We start from the raw sequence: 22,746 nt of genomic DNA, 5'->3' as shown, positions 1-22,746 counted from the left end.
CAACAATTCTTTTGCCTTTTATTTTGGGACTCTATTCCACAATTAATCCTAGCCAGCTTTTTCAAACGAGAAGTTCACATGTCAGGAAAATGACATAATTGTTTTTCTTTACAGTTTTCATGACATGTTCATAATTTCAGTAGAAAAAGGTTGTGGTTTTCATTTACCCAAACCACATTTTTATGAATTATTTATTAAACATTTATAGCCTAATTAATTACGAGAACCCCCAGAAGTACTGAAATTCTTAAACCTATTCCTTATTTACTGAGCAGCACAACCTTCCAAATTTAATCTTATTTCGATGGCAGAGGTGGCCATCTTATCTTTACATCTGCCTGGAAAGCACTAAGGTCAGGTAACTCCAGCAAGTAATAACTGAAGTTTCATGCCTGGAAAGCTTTTAGTGGTTTTCAGCAGCCTTCATTTTAAATTTCAACATCCCGTTCTACTTGTGTGCTGTCTACAATCCAAAATAATCTCTTGCTTTGGCACTTAAAAGAATTGCACACACAAACATCATGCACACATAATTGTATCAATAATCTAGGCCGTGCTTAGCTGTAGTTTCTTAAAGAAATTAAAAAAAAACCCCACACCCTAAACTTTCTTTATACAAATTATTTTCTCCTTCATAAAGAAAAAATAATGTCTACTTAGAAAAAATACACCATTCAGTAGAGCTTTCTATTGAAATTACCCCAAGGAATTATTAAACTATTCATTTTCAGAGGGTTCTTCCCAAAAAACTGCAATGTAACTTCTTTAATTTAGTGGCTTTACTTTAAGTAAGGTGATAGAATTCACCACTAAATTGCATGGCTTCACTGGGGCCATAAAACCAGTGTCTCTGTCTCCAATACTCCTTCAGAAATAGAATGGAAATACTTGACTTGCTTATTTTGAAGATAAATGTATGTTTGTGTTTCAGGAGCTGATGTCAGACAAGAGTCTCTGCCAAAATGCTCATCCCCTTTGTTAAAATGTTCCTAGCTGATGTGCTAGAAAAGTGTCCAGAAATGAAAAAATCATTCTCCCAGAGTTGCAATTCTCATTAGTATGAGAATCTCATTAGTACAGTATATTCACATAACAGGAAGCTTAATATTCGTATTTTAGAGGACATTTCACGCTTTGCAGAGTGCATTTCAGGGAGTGCTCGCTCACTGTTGAAATATGGTTCTCTCTCTAGTGGATGCCATCAGACCAGTAGATTACACATTACAAGTCATTTAGGGAACACATTGCCACAATATACCATTGGTCAAAAATAGATCAGTCTCTAATATGACTAATAAGAACATTCTTAATGTACATTAGGAAGGAAATAAAATGAGTGTTGATTCCCATGCCTCAGAAAATCAGTCCAGCATAAATCAGTTAGGTCAGGAAAGAAAAATCTTCCTCTAATGAACTGCTATGGATTTCTTTCAACCTTCACCTATCCTGGACATGGTTGGAAATAAATCAGAAAGACAAACAACTGGCCTAACTGTTCATGCTGAAGAACAGAAAAACAAGAGTCAGAAATTAACAGAATAATGGAATAATAATTTGTCCCAATATAATCTCATGCAATATTTTGTCATGCAAATAATGCCATATTAAATTGAATTTGAAGTCAGAAAGACTAATCTGACAGATTTAACGCAGATTTGAGATGACCATTTGATTATATTATTTAAAACAGAGGCAATGGGAAACTGTAAATTGAGGAGCTGGTTATGGACACGCAGGGAAGTTGGCAGTCTTTCAGTGATCAGCTAGGGAACAGTATCACATAAGGTTTGTACAAGTGATGTCTAAAAGAAGTAGACAGAAGCATGCACGTTGAAGTTATGCGATTTTATCAAGTTAGCATAAGATTGGGATAACATGTAGAAAAAACTCAGGCCCAAGTAACAAAAGTGGAGCAGAATGTAGTAAAGCAAAGTCACATACTTGGGTGTTAGCAAGAATTTCTTTGATGCACTGGGAACTGAACCATAAATGACAAAGAAGGGAGAATGTCCAATTATATTATTTAATTGCAAACTGACATATCATGATATGTGAAAATATCACGAAAAAGGACAACATAATTCTGGGATATACCAGGCAAGGTATATCCCAGTCAAATCTGGGAAGTACTGTGACTATTTCACAGGACACTGGACAGCTTCTTTCCAGACAGCGCCTATAATTTCAGTCACCCACATTAAAAAAAGAATTAAAATAATTACAATCAAACGCTAAATTTAAACTGAACCAATGCAGAGAAGGGCTCCTAAGGTGAACAGGGAAGTGGAGACACTACTTTACTTGAAGAGACTAACAGAGCTTGACTTCTTTAGCTCAACAAAGCAAAGGCTGAGATACCAGATAATTGCTTTCTATATGGAGTCAGGAAGCAAGTGCTAGAGAAGAAAACACTATTTAAACTTAAAGTTGGCACAGGCACAAAGAGGCATAAGCTGGCTATTGAAACAGTTTAGGCTGGCTATCCTAAGAAGGATGCAAGTTGTCAAAAGAGCTGGTCATGGAACAGCTTTCCAAAAGACATTCTTGGCTCTTGCTCCAAGCTAGTTTTAGATTAACACTTGTTCAGACTGACAAAAGATTTTGTGATGTTGGGCCTTATAGGTGGCAAGGTGTCCACTTCAGCCCTATCTTATTAATTAGCGACAGCAAGAACGCTAGAGCAGATGCACTGAAGGAGGGTTTCATATCATCTTTAACATTCGCAAAGAGACAGTAGATGTCAGGTTCTAAAAGCTCATTGAATTGCTGCACACGGAATGGATGCCATCAGTTTACCTGCAGCGGACTTGCATGCTGGGACAGATTATGGTGCTGTTGTGCCGATATGGAGGATTCTCACCATCTTTTCTTTCCTTTGCAGACGTTTGTGAGGCTTTAAATGTGACAGTCTCTCCGGGACCAACAGTGCGATACTCCGAGGGAGATAATGCTACCCTTTACTGCCACATTTCTCAAAAGAGAAAGACAGACAATTTGCTGGCTGTGCGGTGGGTCTTCGCTGCATCACCGACCCAGGAGTATCTGATGATCAAAATGACAAAGTTTGGGTCTGTCCAGTATTATGGAAATTATACTCATCATTTCCACAAGCAAAGACTGCATCTTCTTAAAGAGAAACATGGAACTATGTACAAATTTCATATTCTAAGTCTCCAGCAAACAGATCAAGGACATTACATATGCAAAGTCCAGGAAATTGGCAAACACAGGAATAAGTGGACAGCATGGTCAAATGGCACAGCAGCTACTGAAATAAGAGGTGAGAGACAACTGATTTCAATTCTGTCATTTTTCTTGTGCCACGATCCCTGTTTTTCTTTTCTTGAAAGTTCATCCACAAGATATTGGAAGTTAGGTTATTTTTAAGTGTTATATGTGGACAGGAGAAGAAAACCTAATACTCAGCTTCTTTACTTACACATTACAATTTAAAAACTATTAAGCCCATTATAAAATGTAAAGAAGTGAGAAGATTGGTAGATTTGTAGAAGACAGTCTATATTTCCTTTGCCCTTTACCAGAATAACAGTAATTAGAACTCCTTTACATTCAGCTACAGGTTTCTACAACTTTCCTAGTGGGAATAAACAAATGCCATTATTATTTAAATACAAAGAGACAGAAACAGAGAGAAATTAACTTATTTTCTGAAGAATATGCAGTGGGTCTGCCAGACATAGAAACATTAAATTTAAGATTTAAGTTTTTCCTCTCGCTTGGTGTTTTCATTGGTTTTAGTTCCAGCCTAGCAGCAGTTGGTAAGTAGGATTTCTAGTATAATTTCTGTACTTTTGATTTTATCACTTGTAGCCAGAAAGCAGAGCTAGAAAAGCAGTGACCAGCCTGCTGGTATTGAACTTCAGATAAAGAAATAACCAGCAACAAGTGAGGGTTTTGAACAGGCCTTCTCTTTGGCGTGGGTCAGCTCAAATCTACCACCACCACACCCACACTTTCAGAGATCGGTGAAACTGGCTTTTAGAGAACAAAGTCCTTTGAAGAGGTGGTTGAGCTCAGCAGTTGTATCATTAGCAGTAGCTGGCAAACTAGCCCCCTGCTTGTGGCTTTATAAACAGAAAATTGATTTCACACAGGTGCACCTCTAAAGATAATGCCAAAAATCGAGTATGACTGTTTAGTCCATCAGTCTGGAAATTCAAGAGGTTCATCCAGCAATCACAGAAAAACTTGTGTGAGAAAACTGTACTTCACAAAGTTTCTGCCATTGCTGTTGATGCTAAATTTAATGTTGTATTTAGACTGCAAAGGTTATTCCTGTAGCTGGGAAACCCTCATCCCATTTATCCAATTTATGTTTTGGGGAAAGTGGCCCTGGCTCTCCTCTGAAACCAGTTTTGCTTAGAGGGAACTCTGTGGACTACAGGCCTTTTCAATATAGATTCAAACACGCTTACATAGTCTTAATCCAAAGCGTGTTCTGTCAACGCCAACTTCACTGGTGTCATTCAGATTTCTGTATCACTTTTGGATAATACACACACCAGGGAGACAAACGTGACAGTAAAAATTAATCTTTGTGAGTGTATGATCTCCTGTGGGTAGCTGTCAGGTACCACAAGCTTTCATTTTGATCTATCAGAAGTACAAGAACAAAGATGTGAAAAACCACAATATAAGAAGAGATAAAGAGCAGTTTCACATTGATCAGCAATGTTTAAATTTGCCTTAAGAAATCATGGCATTAACATAATGTAATTAGCTGATTATTGTTAACAATGATGAAAGACAGTAACGATCCAAAGCTGAATTTCTGTTTAGATTAGTAGCAAACACCACGGATCAATTTTAAACACCAGGAAGAAAATCCTAGTCTAAACTATTTGGACTTACTGGTTATGCAAAACTTGCCTGGAAAGCCTCTAAGACATTCGTATGGTATTTCCTCTGCTTCCTAGTTGCAGTCAGAAATACAAATAATGACAGAGCAGGACCCAAGTCCAAACTGGAACCCTTACCTGTCTCCAGCAGGGAAAGCCCACCCCTCCAGAACCCAGACCCCAGCTGTGTGTATTACCCACGCTTCTTTTGCACAGAAGACCAGAGAAGCAGGACTTAAAGGAAAACTTCACCAAAGCTCGTTAGACTCCTAAATACTAATCACCAGAGCAATCAGTACCACAGGTCAGAAATGTAATCCTGCAGCCAAATGTCATCTGTAATCCTGCAGCCAAATGTCATCTGTAATCCATAACCTGATATCCTAATGAAACCAAAGCCTACATGATCACACTATCAACTAGTCCGCAGCCTTTTGAATCCATGGCCTGATTTTAATGAGATAACAGTCTTAAAGATATTAAGGTTGTACAAGTCATGTGAAATTGGCTGCAGGGAGGGAGAGAATATCTGTATGAACTTCCTCACTGAAGGAAAGCTGTAAGAACAAAAAAGGTAATTATTGTTCTTGAGCTGCCATGTGCCCAGTGACCTTCCACATCGCAGTCAGTAATTGGGTCTCCTGGACATACCACAGGAGGAGGAGGCCGGTACTAAGGTGGTCGTGGAGAGGGGAGCCGCTAGGGTACGTGACACAGAATTCATTAGCTTCACAGCTCAAAGAACAGTTTCTTGTTTGATTTTTGTTGCTGTTTTCACTCTTGTTTTTGAATGAGGAGGAGTAAAAACACTAGAGCCCAATATCTCCTGATCTCAGCCATCTCAGTCTCTGGAGAGCATTAAGTTCTACAAGCACTGACCCCATGTTGGGTGGCTGGAGCTGAGACACAGTGGTTAGTCTTGTAACCACACAGGGATATGAAATGAAACTTTATTGCATGCATGATTTAGCCCTACAAGCTTCAGGCATTAGCTGGCTTCATGCTCAGCAGTTGTTCTTCCCTGCTGTTCCTGCGCTTGGCTAGGAACTGGCTCTTCTGCTCTCCCTATCTCTTCCTCCTTCACCCCTCTAGATTTGGCTGAAAGGAGAGATTCAGCCACTGTCAAGAAGGAACCGGTAAGCAGGAGGACCGATCACCCCAGCTGCCTCAGCCTCTCAGCTTTGGGAAGATGCAAAGCTGGTGACTGGTGCAGGGAAGGGAAGCCAAAGCTCTCATCTCAACATACAAAGAACAAGTACTTCAAACACTGTGCTTGGGGAGAAGAGGAGGAGAGGCTGAGAGTAACTACCAGGTGTTGTTACTTCCAACAGCACCTCGAATGGATGGCCAGGGCTGAAGCTTGCAGGCCTACAAGCAGGGCTAGGAGGTCACCATACAACCCCGGAGTCTCCTAGGGGATAGACCACACCTTTTTCCAGTGCTTTGGGGAAGAATTTCTGAGGGTAACTTGAGGGATGGGAGCTAGAGAGGGCCAGCTCTGGTGTCAAGATGCAGAGAGAAGCAGCGAAGGAGGAAGGTACTGTTTCAGCTGGGGGCTTACACTATACTGACCCTTCCCCTCAAATCCTCTGCACCAGACCAGATAGCTGTCTCCAAGAGTAGTACGCTGAAAGATAGAGTGGATAACAAGTAATGTGCTTCTTGCATGAAGGACTTGCAAAATAGACAAATAGATGTACCCAAGGAGTGCAGAACAAGTAGGAGGCTTGCAGGGGAGGAAAAAAACAAAAACCAACCAAACAAAAAAACAAAAACAGAAAAAAAAAGAAAAACTCAGATGAAGAATAATTTTTAGGAAATTCCTGTGATAATGTCACTTCATAGGGCAGGCCAGCATTTTAAGGAGTGTTTTCTCATTCACTGAATGATGGAATTTCTTAAATGGCTGTAGTGAAACATGGATTTGTCAGGAGTGCTTGGAAAGGGAATGACATGTTCCAGGTAAAAGTCAGCAGAAGAAAAAGCAATATAAAATATTGTCAGACCACCTGTCATACCCCTCCTCACAAAAAGCCACTCCGCATCTTTCATAGCTGCTGAGGCTATTGCTAACTATAACACAGGAATTTCTCATTGCTCTTCCCAGCTAAAGCGTGGAGCTCAGATCAATTTAGTTATTGCAAAGAAAGAATACCGTAACTTTTTAGTTCAGCCCTTCGATACTACATTTCCCCCTGATTTTTAGTACGATTTATGAATACATAACCAGAGTGGGGATTTGAAACATTTTCTTCTTTCTCACGCTGTCTGCTCAGCTGTACTGCTGCTCTGCTTCAAACGTAACCCAAAGCAGAGCAGGAAACCCAAGACACGGGAGGAAGGCAGGCCCACCTGCAGACTAAACACACTGACAATACACCCTGTGGGGATCTAAGGCAGACACCACCACCACGCCACCCCCCCAAAAAGAGTATTTGTCCTAAATTCTAAATCCAGATCAAAGATACTAAAAGACATCTGAAAAATGCCATAGCAACTGTTTTACTGCTAAAAGCCTCTTTACTGGAAGCAAAGGACTGCCTTAGCTAGCATTCGGCTAATGCAGCGTGAGCGCACAGGACTTGCCACACATGGGAGGGAAGGCAACTCTTTTCAGAGCGGTGATAAAGTCTCCAGTTTCCCCAGTGGTAACACTTGTGCTTTTCAAGGAAATTTTCTTCCAAGCACATTTTGTATTTTATATTATGATCAGTTACACTTTTTATTGCAAAGGGATTTACTTATATTACAGTTAGATCCAGGATGCAACAAAAGGAGCAATACAAATTGCTTGAAGCATTTGGATACTTAAGTTGTAGTACTTGTGCTTTATCAAATAAGGTAACAGTATTCAAACAAATCACAGTTGCTGTCTTGTCTAACATTTTGTTCCAGTTAATGTGTCTGCTGTTGTGCCCAAATTCAAAATAGCTATCTTTATGCTAAAGCACCAGGCAAATTTCTTACAACCGTGCACATCAAATGGATGCAGAAATAGCATTTAGGTCCCTTTTTTGTTCACTCAGGAAGAGGAGGTCACTGTGCAAGGCAGAAATTTCCAGAGGGAATGGAAAAGGATCATTCTGCTTCAAAATCTGTCTGGCTTTTGAAGCAAAAAAACCCTGGGGCAGTTCAGTACACAGCCTTCGTCAGGCACCAAGCATAGTGCTAGTCAAAGCAAAAGACCTTACCAGATTACAGCTGGGTCTGTAGTATCTACTGCTATTAACTAATATTCAGATCTTGTTATTTGCTAGCAAGTTTGCATGTGTGAATTTTTGTAGGCCATTAAGAAGTTGCAAATACATTTTCTTGCAACACATACATTTCTACAGCTAAACATATTAGAATTGTGGAAAAATAATTGAGTTACAGGCTACAGTTCCTTAATGTGGAAGGATGGCAGTTAGAAGTTTAGCTACATATCTGTCTTCTTTAGGGACATAAGAAGTATTTTTCAGAAAAGGAGCCTCATCTGATGGGGATGGAGTCCTTACAGTCTTCCGTTCATGGATTCACGTGTCAGCTACATCAACTTTGTAGTGTTTTCAGAAGGCCCAGCTGAAATTTGAACTGTTGCAGTTTGCCCCTTGAGGTGTAGTGACTACAAGACATCAAATAGGATTTATTAAAAGTCTACTGTTAAACCTTGGTAGCAAACTCAAGAGAAGTCCACGTCCTAATGTTGCCAAGACGTGTCTCCTACTCCAGCCACGCAACATCTTCCCTCTAAGCTAAGGCAAACCTTTTCCCCTTCACCCATCTTCTTATCAAAGGCATCTGTTCTTTTCCTGGGCTTGTGTGGTCAATGTTAGCCTAAACCTAAGTTAGTGATCTTCATTATAATACAGAATACACCAGAAAACAGTTAATTTGAGGAAAAAGAGACATCAGAAAGATGTTTCTCCCACTGCCTTCCTATCAGAAAACTCAAAGTAGTGAGTAGTCTTCTCAGAACAATATGCAGCACCTTCAAACCATCATTTACAGTTGAGTAATCCCTCAAGCCCACTATGGAAGGAGCTGCACATCTCTTAGGAAGGGCAACACACGTTCCAAATGGATTACAAGCCGAGAGAAGACACTACATGTAGGAGGACAAACATAGAAAATTAGGCAGTCTGACTATAATCCTACTGGCATGAACACAAACAAGTAGAGACCACAACAGTCTGATTTGTTGGGAAGTTTGTGTCAGGGTTTCCCATAGAACAGAGTCTGAGATCTATTAAGTATTAGTCACATGTGGCATTTTCTAACAGTAAAAGTGTTGCAAGATACAGGAATGCAAGATTATTCCCCCACCACCACCCCCCCAAAAAAACCCAAAAAACACAACCCCACAAACAAACCAAAAAAGTACAAAAGCCTGTTTTTCAGGGAAGGTATTCTAAAATACTTGTCAAAAATATACATGTGTGATGCTTTCATGTAACAGATGAGTAGATTTGTTAAAATATTCAAGTTGCGCTTCACATGATTCATCACAACTACACAGAAGATTTCACTAGTGCTGAAAGCAGTTCCATATCCATTGAGTTAGCCTCACACCTCACATCCCTACGGGGCACTCCTTAATGGATTCCCTTTTCAGTAGGAAATTTGTTCTTTAATGATTTGCCATGTCAACCTGTCTTGGATGTTCAGTCTTCATTGCCAATCTGGAGGACATCACCAGACTCCCACTCCATTGCCAGCAGAAAAAAATCATGGATTAACATAAGTGAGATCATCTAATCTGATGTCATCAAAAAATGTCAGCATGCATAAACAATCTGGCTGAGGTCAGCAGAGAGGGTTTTGAACAGTGATCCAGCAGTCAGAACATTTGGGTACTAGTGCTAGATTGTACAGCTGTTATGATATTGACATTCATCAATCTGCCCAAAGCTCTGAAAGTCTTCTCCTCCTCTTGAAACAGAGACGACAATTCTGTGCAAAATCTGCAGCTATTTTCCCTTTTAATTGAGTTAGAGCATAGTCATTCAGTCAGGCCTTTTTCTAGGCTACAAAAGTGAGCTGGTACAACTTGTGGCCGCGCAGTCTTTCTGCGCAGGAAAAGACTCCCACCCATAGTCAGGTGAATTACACCAGCTGAGAACTTAAGCTGTTCTGCACAAAAATGTCAGTGGCCATTGTTACAGCAGTTTACGTCAGTTAAGATGTTCAGCCTAGTCTGTTTCTACATCTAAGCCAAGGATACTGAGGGTAAGTAGATGAATTCTGCTTTCCAGCTCAAATATGCAATTTCTGAAGCATTTGGACATGCTTCAGAAAGTCCGTGCATACATGGGTGAGTTCTTTCAGATAGGCAGGTATCATACCCATGTATATTTAAAAGGCAGGGCATAGAAGTCAATTTTCGAGGGAAGTAAAAAGAAAAACAACTCATGAGCAGTACTCTCATTTGGGGTCTCTCAATGTGTTATTTGGGTGCTGTTGTAGGAATGGCAGGACAGTTCAACCTGCCAAGGGACATCCACAAGAGTTTTGGAAGGAAGGCAAGGACTTTTGGAGCAAATCCGGAGCCTACAGAGTCAGTCTTGAAGCTGGGGCAATGCTATCACGTTGTCAGAGATTACTTCAGTATCAAGCATTGCTAGAGTGACTTTCCTGTTTTTTAAAAAAGCTCTGTCTAACGTGGCTGGCTCCGAGTCATTCTCAGGAAGCCTTCAGAGCTGTGTCCTTCAGTAAAGCTACTGCTCTTCCAATTTTTTTTTTCCTTAACCTCTAAGACTTAGAAATAGACTCCAGTGTTTAAAATACTTCTTAATAACTACAAGAGAAATGAAATTCCCATTCTCTTGAGCAAAAGTTGTTCACATCGTCTCTAAAAAGTAGCCTGTTTTGGGACAGAAACACAAATTTCAACCCTAGAGGTACAAGTTCTGGGTAACTGAGAACACAGAGTTGGAATAAAGCCAGCTACACACAGCATTATTCACAGGTTTTTCCCTGTGGAAAAAAAGCCACTACAGAACTTGCAAGCACACAGCCACCCTATTCTAAGGCCTCGGCTCTTCTAAAGCACGTTTCTGTTCTCTTGCTGTTCTTCACTGCATTTAACTTTCAATTGAAGAGTCACACATTGCATTTTCCCAGAATAAGATGACAACAGGGAGGCAGTCTCAAGCCATATGGCACTCATGGGGGGTGCCAAACCAGATGAGATTTGCTGGAAGACATTTTTATAATTCTGTTTTATAACTGAAGTGTTTCATTGAAAGGTAATTATCCTGTGAGAGAAAGCAAGATCCTTGTGCACTGAAGTCTAAGGCAGAACTGCATTTACTTCAAGAGGTCCCAACTTTTTGTCACACATTTTCAGTTCTTGTCATGTCATCTTTGGTTTTTTGGTTTTTTTTAGTGATTTCATCAAAATCTTCTGATGATCCCAGTTTCAAGAAAAACCATGAAGCTTGGAAGTTTTTTGAAGGTAAAGATGCATCTAACTGCTACTGATTCCATGCAAGATGTTAGTTTAATCCAATGCTACAGGACAATTAAGGTGTCCCAAACAGGACCAATTTTGCTAGTTCATGTGAAAACTCAAGCCTTCCCTGAGAAATCATCCTTCAGAGTACAAGGGGTGCTGGAGAAAAGAGAATGGAAGGCTCCAGCTTCAGTCTGTCATATATTTGTTATGGTCAATGGGAAAATAACCTATGCCTGGTTAATCATGCAATGCAGACCCTTATTCCAGAAAGGTGCTGAGCGTGTCTGAAGAGGTACCAAGCACTCTACACTCCCAGCAGCCTTAGAAGCTGCTCACTGAACATGCTTTGCACTGCAAGAGCAGCTTAAAGCTCCCTTGAGTTTCCAGGCAAGCGCTATTTTCTGTGTAGATTAGAGGGCAACCGTTTCGGGAGACTGAAACGCAGAATTTGCATGCAGTTGGGATTCCCTCCCCCTCCTCCTGCCCCAATCCAGAGCACCAGTGAAGCGCCAGCACAACATTTGCAGCCGCTGCGCTGCCTGCCAGGCAGGACTGCTCGTTTAAAGGACAGCCTTGATTCTGTGGGGACCCTTGCTGTTTAAACCACAATTTACAAACTATATTGTTGTACTGCGTAAGGGGAACAAAGCACAGAACTGCAGGTCAGGGGTCTAGTTCCAGCAACGCTATTTTCTGCAAGAACACTTGACCTCTGAGGCTCAGTTTCCTCTCTGTAAAGCCGGAGAAAAGCCAATATACCTCCCTAAGGACATTTCAAGACATTAATGGGTAGAGCATCCTTAAAGTACTCTATTTAGAGTTCTAGTAAAAGCAGAATTAAGTCATTAAAAATTTCTCCATCTGAACAAAATACTCCACCTTGATTTGCCATGGTACAACTCCTGTCACCTCCACTGGGAATGTATTATGGCACCTAAATGAGAGCCATGAAGGGAGACTGAGGCTGTAAATTAAAAAATAAAAAAAATTTACAAAAATTTCAAGCCAGTGCTGCCACAAGAAGAAACAATTGCAGACTTCCTTCCTCAGCTATTCAGCCCTCCCACCCCTCAACTTTTCTTGTTTTGTTTCGTTTTTAATTAAAAAAAAAATGTACAGCTGTTTGAACTGGGAAATAGTTCAACTGAAGTCCTCTTGTTTTCTGGTTGCCCAGCGAAATAAAAAAAAAAGGAAAAGAAAAAACCCCAAACCAGCCCTTTCCTCCCTCCTGAAAGTAAGCCATCTTAGGTGTAGTTACACCTACTTGCAGTTATGGTGACTTCAACCAAATTTTAGACTGATCAGGATACTATATGAAAGTTTCAAGAGGGTTAAATTACTTCTGAACTATTACCCTAAAATCTTTTGGGCTGGGGTCTATTTAGATCTTGTAGATGTAACTTTTTTCTATCCTGTAAGCATGAAGCACGCAGTTGCAACACTGACCATCATCTATGCTTGGCTTTCAGATCTGTACGTGTATGCGGTGTTTGTGTGTTCAATAGGAATCATCAGCGTCCTCCTTTTTACACTTGTCATTCTCTGTCAGTCACTTCTGAACAAGAGGAGATCCACGGGTGAGTGAAGTGTCATTTTGCAAGGCCCTTGCCAAAGAGGGAGAGGGGGGAGAAGGAGAATGCAGAAAAAGCAGGAAAGAGAAATATCTCCTTGCCTTGATTTTAATTTAAAAAAAAAAATGGTAGAAAAAAACATTTCTGCCAGCAAAACTAGAACAAAGGCATTTTGCTCCCTTTGAATCACTATTTCACTTTAAATTTGCTTTGGACTTTTCAAAATCTTTCAGCTTTGCATAAACATAAATTAAACGTTGTTGGAACTTCTTTCGAAGACAACCAAGTGCTGTATCATTAAATTGCATTCCAATCAGATCTACCTAGCCTTTTACACGAGCGACATTTCTGCAGATGTTTAGAGGGGTTTCAAAGCGGTCTTACTCTGGTTTTCCTCTTCCTTCCCGACTAGCTGTCAATATTCTTGGGAGTAGGGCAGTTGCTATTAGCACTCTCATTTGTAGCATTGTTTGAAACAAAAGCATCATTTCATTATTCAGATCTGTCTTTTCATAATAATCTTTCAAGATCAAGGATTACTGTTTCATTCTTCTCTTCTTCAGAGAAGGTTTCTCAAAGAAGCTACATCTGAATGAAAGCAGCCCTGTTGTAATCAAAAGTGCTATTTCAGATCCGTGGAATAACCAGTGCAGGCTCTACTTTCATTTTGGTTTAAGAGGGGTTTATTTGGAGAGCTCACACAAGCTGTGAGGGTGAGATGCCAGCATGCTTAGCAGCCACCATGTTAGAGGAGAGCGGAAGGACCACCTCTGACCAGAAGCTTTCAAAAAGTGGTTAGTGATTTATCCTGGGAATGACAGGAGAGAATCGTGACTTTGCTGCCTCTTCAGCACTACAAACATACCCTGAAGGAATGAGTGACTCAGATACACAAGGGAGAAGACATGTAAACCAAAAATAGATGTATATAGAAGTCCTTGCCTGACCACAAACACATTTCAGACTGTGGCTCTTTCTTCCCGGTAGTATGCTTAGTAGAGTAACTCTGATTCTAACTGAGCCCAACAACTCTGCTTGCCAAGAGGAAGGAGCAAGATCAATGTTATTCTTCCTACCCTGTTAAGTGATGACAAAGGTTTTGTGCCAAGGGAGTACCCACACTTAAATATGTTGGTCATGGTGAGTCACCCTGAAGCCACAAGCACTAGACACACTGATGTATCCCATTTTTTCTTTAGCAGACATTCGGCTAGATTTTGCTTCTGGTGTGGGTGATTTATACTGCTGTAAGCATACAAGCGGCTTGAAGAAAAGGTATCTTTACATTGAACCAACACCAGTTAAATATAGAAGTAATACAGAATACAATATAAAATAAGTATATACAACAGAGAAAAAGTAATTTCTTCTGAGTTGCTAAATCCCTTCTTCACCACCCTAATATCTGAATAATTGCAGGCTTCACCAAATTTTTATTTAGATTTTGAACATTACCCAGTAAACACTGGCAGCATTAATCCTATGGATTCAATGAAAATGTAACACAATTAAGCTTAGACAGGCACCCAGCATAAAACAGATAAGATTTTCAGGCAAGCCTTTCAGCTAGGTCCACTTGAACAGAGTATTTTCCAGAGCCACATTAATTTGCTCAGCATTCAGTAAAGCATCAGGGAAATAAGTTTCTGAAGCAGTAGTGGAAGATGTGTCAGTGACTGACACAGTCTCCACTAGCCTCATATTGCTTTTTCTCCCCCTGACTGCTGGGCCACGGCAGCAAGCTCAGCCCTGAAGGTCTGCCCTGGGGAGCAATAGCTCCCTGGGAGATACTTTCCCCACTCATCCGTATGGGCATGGGGCACAACAGCCCCCTCCTCCCTCAACACTCTTCTACCCCTTCCAGAGGCACCTTCCAGGAGTTAGGGTCTGGCCACAAGATATCCACCCTGTCAGTCAACAGCAGTGCTCTCACATTCAGACTGTTAGAATAAGGCATCTCTCCTCAAAAAGTATTATCTTACCTCCTCTCCATCCTCAGCATTCTGTACCTCCATCCTGGGTTGGACTAGGCAGATCCTAGTATTCATGAGAAAAGAGCCTGCAGTAAAATCCTGAAGTCCGTCCTTCCTTGAGGAAGGGAGGAAAGACAGCGACAGCAAAGCAATCCTCCCTCTGCATCACCACAAACCTCCACATAGGCTCCAGGCGCAGATGCCTTCCACCTTCAGCAAGATGGTCGCGGCATCATCTTCCTCAGAGGTTCTTCCAGATCAGGGGCTCAGGACAACCAAAACTAACTCCTTACCTCACCTTGCTGGGCAAATTTCCATCAGGGCTTCTCCCTGAACCTCTCCAATCACGCCACCCCTATCACAGGGACACCAACAACTCCCACCACTCCAGCTTCCTCCCATAGTTCCTCAGCCTTAACACCTCAAGGAGGATAACCTGCCCTGCCCTGCCCTACCCCACCACCACATACAGGGATTGGAGTCAGACATCCAAGTACAGGGAGAAGAGGGAGGGAAAACCCTGCCTAGCCCTCTAAAAGAACAGCCAACCCTGGGACAAAGAGGAACTCATACCTGAGTTAAAAGTTGGGATTTGCAGTAGGTGAAGCTGGAGATGATCCTTCTGGAGCATGTCTGTGAAACCTGAGCAGATCCTGGCCCACCTCAAGGCTCTCACATGAGAAGGGTAATGCTGAATCCAGTTCCTCACCAAAGGAGCTCCCTCAGTTTGGTTGCACTGTCACTGCAGCTGGGGCTGGCCCCTAGCACAGGGCAGCTATGGGCTGCTGTGGGAAGCAGCAATGGCTGCTTCTGGCAATGCTGCTGTGGTTTTGGTAGAAGCCCGTGCCCATTTGTTACAGGAATGGTTGCCCTTCCTAGTCCTTGGTTCAAAGTCTTGGAGTATTTACTGTAGGGCAAAACAAAATAATACATACTTAGAGATGTTCAAAAGAATGTCAACAATGTACGTGATCATCCCCTTACTCCCAGCGGGTCAGGCCTACTCTTCACCCGTACATCCGCAAAAGGCCAGTCAGATGGGTGGAAGCACTGCCTTGGCTGGCTTAGACATGGCCCCTGCGCTAGGCCCAGTTCCCGGTCCTCACAGCTCCCCTTTCCTTAGGACTAAAATGTACCCTCCTAGGAGCTGTGTAGCTTCCTTAGAATGGGAGAATTTAGGTAAGACCAAACATGAAAACCTTCCTGTAGAGAGGGGCATAATGATGTAAGTGCACTGTTGTCTGGTTTTCATGGCCTTTTAAAGAACAGAGAACATGAAGGGAAGGGGGTATCTATGTTTTATTCAACTTCCCATCATGGCTCAGGGACGCACCCTCTTTTCTTTCTGACAAATAAGTTGGCAGTAGGTTGACAAGAAGAGCCAGAGACTCTCCCCCTGCCTGCATGTCCCCACACTCAGCACGCGGCACAGTTTGGGCAGAGCGCAGAAGCCACTAAGCCACAAAAGAGCATCTTAATAACCCTGGCTCCTAAAAGGCTGCGGGGAGGGGAGCTGCCCTTGCTCAGGACTACTGATTCAAAGCAACGTGAAGCAGAAGGATTTATACAGCTCACACGCACAGCTGTCAGAGACGGGATAGTGGCTGGACTGGACCTCTGATCTGATCCCAGGAGGCAATCCCTTTATGCCTGAGCCCGCAGTCTAGCTTACATTAGGAACAGCAGTGGCTCCTGTGGGTGAATGGTTTATTTCAGGCTTCTGGAAATAAATAGAGGCACCACAAGGGAAACAAAAGTCTTCAAAGTAAAATTACTGGCCTGCTGTACTTTTCCTTAGCAAGCTGTCTTTTGGCTGGGCTGACCACTGGAATGTGTGTTGCCCAGCTCTTCCACAGCAGATTTTTGGTGTTGTTTGATACATTCCTCTCTCCCACGCCTACCTCTGTCTTTGAGTCGGAATACATTTTAATACACAATATAGTGATGACCAGCAGCTCTCCCAGTGTAACAAGCTGGCAGCTCCACAGTCTCAGCAAGACAAGTCTATCTGCAGTGCCCAATTGTAACTCATAAGCCATGTTGGTGTGAAGCCACATTTTCTTTCTTTCTCTTTTTTCTTTAACAGTGAAGCATTACCTGGTGAAATGTCCCCAGAACAGGTAGGAGATTACACTTCTCTTTACTATAACACAAGGCACCAGTTCTGTTTTTGTTTTGCTATGTATGCTGAAGAAGAGTAATGTTTTCCAAAATGCCTACAGGAGGATAAAGGGTCCGGGGTCCATGACTCATGAATGTGACTGCAAGCCAACATCTGCTGTGTGTGATAAGGGAGATCTACCTGGGCAATCTAGCTGTAGGTCCTGCAGGTCTTCAATGACAAGCCTCTCCTTGAGGCTCTGAACTGCTTTCTGGATGAGCTTGCTTTCATCCTGCGTGACTTTCTAGGGTTTCCCAACACCTCACCAGATGGTAATGACTTAAACCGTGCATATACATAGAACAAACCACAATGTTACCCAGTGATTCCCGCACCCAGGAACAGGGAGTGGGGCTCAAAAGCAGATTTGCAAGGCCCACAGTCCATTCCCAGCTGAAGACTCCAAGGGACGGGAAAAATTCAACTTCTGCTGCAGTCATTAATCACTGTCCCTTTAAATACCACTGACTGCCAAAAGTTTTTGACTGTGTGGTGCTATAAAACTGATTTCCAGTGTATGATTTTCCTGAGATATAAATTGTGCTGGAGCTGCAGCAAAAAAAAAAAAGATGACAGAGTATTTTACAAACAAAAAAGATTAAAGAGGGATGCCTCATAACAACACAGAAGAACATCTGTTTCCCAGTTTTCAGTGACATAAAACGTGTGTTTCTAGCCTTGTAGTTTAAATCCAATATCACTTGGTATCACAGATACTATTTCTTATAGTATTTTTTAAAATCCTATGAGATTCAATGCCAAGTACAGCATACCCTAGGTCCTCCAGTAGCGTAATTTTTAGTGCATTCTGATGGCATTATTGCTGTGTTCAATCTCACCAACACTTGGATGCAAGTGAAGTCACAACAAAGCAACAGAGAGGTCAGGAGAGGCCAGTACAAACTGAAACTTTCATGTTATTCATGGAAAGATCTTTGTTCTGTGACCCTGACCAGCCATTGCACCACACCAAAAATTTACAGAGACAGCTCAGCAGTTTTCATTTTTCCCTGGATGCTTTCTCTTTCCCCTTCTTTATTAGCTGCTGGGACAAAGTTGGAATTACAAAAACAAAAAAAGAAGGGGGAGGGGGAGGAAATCAAAGTAGATTGGTAGACAACACAAGAAAAGGAGAGAAATGAAACCCGACTGAGAAGATGAGTGAAAAAATGGAACATGGCAGTCAGATAAAGAGACTTGTACTACAGAATCTGCCTCTCTGTGAATAGTGGTAGTAATACTACCGCAAACACTAAACTTAGGAGGCTGAATAGCAGGGACAAACAAGCCAACATGATTTCTTCACTGTAAAACAAAGTCTCCGAAAGTGAAAGTAATGCATGACTCTATACGGATAAAAATATGGTTTCATGTATTTCAGTGTGACAAGATATGCTAATGAAAGCCCCGATCCCACAAATGCATGTCTAAAGCGCATTGGCTTAAGGGCTTTAAAATTAAATAGCTATGAAAGTGTTACCAGCATCATCATTTTTGTTATGTTTCACACTTGGTACCATTTTTTTTTCACCCTCTGCTCAAAACATCAACCATTAATTCCTTTGAACTAATTTCTCTTCACCTGCACATTCGTTGTCTTGGAACTTATTCAACACGTTTAGACCCAAAACTCAGTGTCTAAATATCCATTAGGCCAAACCGATGAACTAATTTGCATGAGACTCCTGCCAGTCAAAATGACTACACTGTGCAAAATTCAGCCTTTATTAGAGAGGCTCAGCTCCAACTCCCTTAGTGATATTTCAAACTCAGAGCGGAATCCAGTTTCAAAATTACATTAATAGTCCGGTCTCTAAGAAATGGCTGTACTCCCACTGCAATAATACCTAAGTATCTTAAAATATTTCATGTCTTGACATCACAATGGTGTTTTTACTTAATTGGAATCTGAAGCACAAATGGTTAAGTGATTTGCCCCAGGTCTCACAAAATGGCCTTGGTAGAAAAGAAAATTGAGTCCAGATTTTCTGAGTAGAACAAAGCAAATGTTTGGGTTTTGGTTTGCTACTTGACCAATAACAAATTAAGGAAAAAAAAAATGAGTTAACCAAAACCTATTTCTTTCCCACATTTTAAAAATAAATACCTAAATAAAAAGTACAGTTATTTTGGGTTTTCCAAACCACCTAATTCCCTTTTCTGGGGTTTTCTTTTCTTTAAATATCCTCCTTCTTATTATATTCCTTGTTATTAGATCATTTTGTCAGTTTTCAGATCCAGAAATCCCCAGGAGGTGTAGCTTTGAAAATAGGAATATTTTTTTTTCTCTCTTTTATATTTGTTTTTGGCCTGAACTGTCCAGTCCATTGGTGACTGCTCTTCTGGAGACAAATAATTTGTGGTGAAAAAAGTGTTTACCTCAAAAAAGCTGTCCATCTCGACACTTCAGTTCCACAGTGCCAACCTAGCGTCGCAGGAGCAAATTCTGCCAGACTAAAGCAGAACCAAGTACCCAGTCCATCCCTGGCACCTTTTCACACAGCTCCCTTGTTTGGAAAATACCAAAGCAGCTCCCAGTTCACTCAAGTGAATTTTTTGTCATCCCTCTGCAGACCTTTGACAAGAGAAAATAGCTGACTTAGATGACAACAGGAAAAGTCCCAAATCCTTGACTCTAATAAGGATAGTAAAAGTTTGCCAGCTCTTGGGACAGCCACAACCTCCAGGGAAACTGCTGTCCTGGTGCCATGATTGCTAGACACCTTCCACAGGTTTTCCCCCCAACTCCTGTATTTTTCTTGCTCTCTAAAAACTCATTAGATCCTTCAAGAAATGCACAATCTGACGCTGTTGAAATAGAAGCCAGGAGGCTGGAGGAGGAGCTGGAGATAAAAAACTAACTTTCCTTTTAGACATAGAACAAGACAAGCTCACAAAGAAGCAGTGTTTTGGAGCCAAGGAATCTTTTCTGAGCTGCCTTGTTTGGTTTGAGGAGCTCAGTTCTAAGACAGCAAGTACAGTTATTGTGTCTCCCAGAATTAGTTAACCCTGTACAGCCCTGGCATTTAAATGGAAAGCGTAAGCCACAAATACATTTCTCTGTAGCTTCACTTTTTCAGTGGCAAAGCAGGAATAATAACTAATGCAATGAATTGACACTAAGCCTTTTTATATGTTGTGCTTAAAGTAGCTGTGTTAGAATAATAGTATCTTTAAGCTACACATCTGCCTTAATGACCTTGGATATTAAAACAAAAAAAAAACATCAAAAAAAAATCATTTTCATCTCCTTTTTGGTATTCTTTGTTTTTTTGCAGTTTGCTGTGTTTGGGCAACAGAGACAGGAAGGACAGTTACATTTCCTGCTGGTTTTAAACCATTTCATGTTTTGATTTTAATATAGAAACAAGTGGTTGTTGTGGGATAGGTTCACAATAGTGCAGGCAGACTTTGAAATTATTTTACTGCAACCCTCAGTTTACATAATTTATGTGGTTTATTTGTAAATCATGAAAATATTTTACCTTTTAAACACTTTAAAAAAAGTTTGGTGGCAAACCTATGTTTTGGACTGACTAGGTGGAACAGAACTCAGGAAAACCAGCAAACCAGAGGCTTTTTGTAATCTATGCAAGTGTAAATCCAGAGTGATTTTACCAATAGTAGTGACAGTCATTTGGATTTACAGCTGTGGAAAATGATAACGTCTGTTATTTTGTTATTCTTGTGTGAGCAATAGCTGAGACATCTTAACTTTCATTAAGACTTTGGCCCAGTTTGAATATTTTATTCTATTAATATAAAGAGAATGTTTCACTATGCAAAAGAACCTGGAGAGAAACAGCAACTTGGGACAAATGATTTAAAATTCAGTGAAATCCGTGTTGTCAGTGTTATGACTATGAAGATCCTGGATGGATCCCATTGTGTGGTGTAACTCACAGAACAGAAAGGTCCCCCCAGCCATGCTGCATTAATCTTTCCAGGGTGAGCCCATGGTGAGATGCATCTGAGCAACAACTGCTTACCAAGTCACCTCCACCACCACAGTCATCATAACTAACTGCTATACACTCTCCCCCTACCCCAGCTGTAAGTTAAGATTTATTTCATTACTGATTAAGCCAGTACAATTTTATTTCACGTTAGTTCCAAGCTAGGAGGACCTACACAGTCAGTTACCACAGCTCAGCTGACACATGATAACAATTACTGCAACCTGACTGCGTATCCAAGCCCTAAATATTCAAAGCAGGATATACTACCTCAGACTTTGGGAGATGCCAAGGGTAAAACTTAGAGGATGTTAACTGTAATAGTCCGGACACAGAAGCCTTCTTGGACAGCAGTCTGTTTACAATATGGCTTGTAGACTTCCCTCATATCTATTAGTGCTTTTTGAGCATGGACATACCGAAGAATGTCTGAGTTTAGAGTGTGGGGCAAGGTTTCTCCAATTTATATGCACTAAGCTTATAAAAAGTTGTGGGTTTGTGAGCTGTCTGAAGACATGCTGCATGCTCTCCTGGCCTGCTGGCCCCTCAGCCAGTCAGCCCAGAAACCGCATCAAAGATTTTGCTTTGCCCTATACTTCCCGTGTGAGCTTACCCAAGTCACCTAACCCGTCTGTGCCTCTGCTCCTCCAGGACAGAAGGGTGCAAGCTCATCTGGGGTGCAGGAATGGGGCCATACATGTTTTTAAGAAATAGGTGCTATGAAAAGAGTCTTGTTTAAACCTGACGCTTTGCATTTTCTGTGCCAGGACAGATCAGACTCCTGAGTTTCTCAGCCAGGCTGTATGGTTGAAAAAACCCAGACCATTTCCCACCCCTGTAAGCGGTTTTTCAGTACACCCCCAGGTCACAATACAAGTTTTTGAGCAGGGACTCCACAAGTGGCAGGTGATGTGTTTGCATGAACTCACTGGACAAACGGTCTTTCCATCTGTTGCCTTCACTTTTCCTCATATATGGGTCTCTGCTTTGCAGCTCAGGGGAGACAGTTACCAGTGTGACAAGCATGTCCCCTCTACAGCCCAAGAGAATAAAGAAAAAGAAGGAGAAAGAGAAAGTGGAGCAGCCCCCAGCCATCCCAGCAAAAGGTATGAAAACAGAGGTGCAGAGGGATTTCTAATCCTCAGCACAACTGTGGAGGGACAGCAGAATGTGGAATGTCAGGACTCTGCCACTAACTGTGCCTGTGGGGTGACCTTTGCTGGCTCCCATTGGTGGGGGAAGAAATGGCCCGTGCCTGCTGCTGGGACCAGGGCGCACACCTCCCTGCAGCTTTAGCTGTTGAAAAGCCAGTCACCGACTCTAAGCAAGAGTTCTCAGCTCCCAGTAATCAGAGGAGAGGAACCTCTGTAGAAATATTCACCCTGCTCAAAGAGAAAATTTAAGTTAGGCATGACGAAATATCATGTTGAGGATAGACAGAGGGAAACCAGCACATTGCACTCTTAAAATTGCTGGTGCACTTGAGAAGTTAAGCAAGCTGAGCAGAAAAAGATCAACCTCTTTGGCAACCTCACTTTCAAAGAGGATTTGTGATTGCCTCTGGGGTCAATCACACAAACTTTTGGGCGTACTTTCTGAGCACTACTGCCAGTGCTGAGCCACTGGGAGGGAGGAGGGAAAGGACCTGAAGGTTTACTGTGGGTTAGATCACAAGTGATCAAGTCTCAAGAGGTATATTTGCTCTGGCTTCTGCACACAAACAGCATGTTTTGCATATCAGATTCTTTAGTCTTATGAATTTTTCTAATTCATAAGCCCTATGCTTCATT

General features: G+C 41.6%; 1 protein-coding gene across 3 annotated transcripts in view; it reads left to right on the top strand.

Annotated features, from left to right (window-relative positions):
- The window catches only part of VSTM4 (V-set and transmembrane domain containing 4), a 39,816-nt gene that overhangs the window by 2,776 nt on the left and 14,294 nt on the right, over nucleotides 1-22,746 (top strand). For all 3 annotated transcript variants that reach the window (XM_074591192.1, XM_074591195.1, XM_074591193.1), the window contains exons 2-6: nucleotides 2,882-3,280; nucleotides 11,227-11,295; nucleotides 12,765-12,872; nucleotides 16,926-16,959; nucleotides 21,950-22,062. In XM_074591192.1, coding sequence (XP_074447293.1) covers nucleotides 2,882-3,280; nucleotides 11,227-11,295; nucleotides 12,765-12,872; nucleotides 16,926-16,959; nucleotides 21,950-22,062 — 723 coding nt within the window. The remainder of the gene's footprint in view (nucleotides 1-2,881; nucleotides 3,281-11,226; nucleotides 11,296-12,764; nucleotides 12,873-16,925; nucleotides 16,960-21,949; nucleotides 22,063-22,746) is intronic.

Source organism: Larus michahellis, chromosome 6, assembly GCF_964199755.1.
Source record: "Larus michahellis chromosome 6, bLarMic1.1, whole genome shotgun sequence".
Lineage (NCBI taxonomy): Eukaryota > Metazoa > Chordata > Aves > Charadriiformes > Laridae > Larus > Larus michahellis.
This window is presented reverse-complemented; position numbering and strand designations above follow the sequence as displayed.